Consider the following 1,240-nt stretch of genomic DNA (forward strand, 5'->3'; position numbering starts at 1 on the left):
GTGACGACATCAGTCCGATCACGACGGTGGAATTGAATCGAGCGAAGAAGCTCGCGTTGGGCGGTGGTTCCCTCACAACGCCATCCCCTTCGCAGAAAAGAAAACGCGCTTCCGGCGGAGACGCGGCTTCGGGCGACCTTCGCCCCGCGGCAAAGAAACTGTACGACCCGTCGCAGGGTACAGATGACGAACAGAGGCTGAACGAACAGCAGAAACGTGTCCTGGACGCGTGCCGATCGGGACGGAGTATCTTTTTCACTGGTTCGGCCGGGACGGGAAAGAGTTTCTTGTTGCGTAAAATCATCGCAACCCTACCACCTGACGGAACAGTTGCCACGGCTTCTACGGGTGTTGCTGCCTGTCTTATCGGTGGGACCACGTTGCACTCTTTCGCCGGTATCGGCAGCGGAGAGGCCACGCTGCAGAACTGCTACGAAAAAGCGTTGCGCAGCAACACGGCTCAGATATGGCGCAAGTGCAAAAGACTGATTATTGACGAAATTTCTATGGTTGAAGCTGACTATTTTGAGGTAAAAAAGCATCCTGATTGTTACAAAGATAGCGTTGCTAACAGAATTGAAATGTTTTCCAGAAAATTGAGGCCGTCGCACGCTACGTTCGTAAAAACGACAAACCGTTCGGGGGCATTCAGTTGATTTTGTGCGGTGATTTCTTCCAGCTACCACCGGTAAGCCGGCTGGATCGTTTCGCCGATGGTGCCGGACCGTTCTCACAGGACAACAATGCGGGGGCACGCTTTTGCTTCGAATCGCCCGCCTGGGCCGAATGCATCCAGGCGACGTACGAGCTGACGATCGTGCACCGCCAGAAAAATGAAGAGTTTGTGGCTATTCTAAATAGCATCCGTATTGGGCGTGTGACGGACGAGATTAGTGAGCGGCTGCGCAAAACGGCCTACCAGCGCATCGAAACGGAAGGTATTTTGGCAACCCAGCTTTGCTCGCATACGGCCGAGGTGGACGCAATTAATCAGGCCAAACTGGACGGTTTGACGGGCGATCCGAAAACGTTCGAAGCGAAGGATAGTGATCCGTACAGTGCAAAACAAATCGATCGGATGGTACAGGCACCGTTCAAGCTTACGCTCAAGATTGGGGCCCAGGTGATGCTGCTAAAAAACTACAATATTGCCGATGGCTTCGTGAACGGCGCACGGGGAGTAGTTACAGACTTTGTGCAGGGACTTCCGTTGGTGAAATTTAAACGGCGCGAGTTGCTG

The 1,240-nt window shown here is 53.4% G+C and overlaps 1 protein-coding gene across 1 annotated transcript in view; it reads left to right on the top strand.

Moving 5' to 3' along the window:
* Positions 1-5: 5 nt before the first annotated feature.
* Positions 6-1,240, top strand: part of LOC131214468 (ATP-dependent DNA helicase PIF1) — a gene marked incomplete at its 5' end in the record, with an annotated part of 2,128 nt that continues 893 nt past the window's right edge. Inside the window, 2 exons of the mRNA XM_058208838.1 lie at positions 6-530; positions 593-1,236. Of these exons, the coding sequence (XP_058064821.1) occupies positions 6-530; positions 593-1,236 (1,169 nt within the window). The remainder of the gene's footprint in view (positions 531-592; positions 1,237-1,240) is intronic.

This window comes from Anopheles bellator, unplaced genomic scaffold, assembly GCF_943735745.2.
Source record: "Anopheles bellator unplaced genomic scaffold, idAnoBellAS_SP24_06.2 scaffold01003_ctg1, whole genome shotgun sequence".
Lineage (NCBI taxonomy): Eukaryota > Metazoa > Arthropoda > Insecta > Diptera > Culicidae > Anopheles > Anopheles bellator.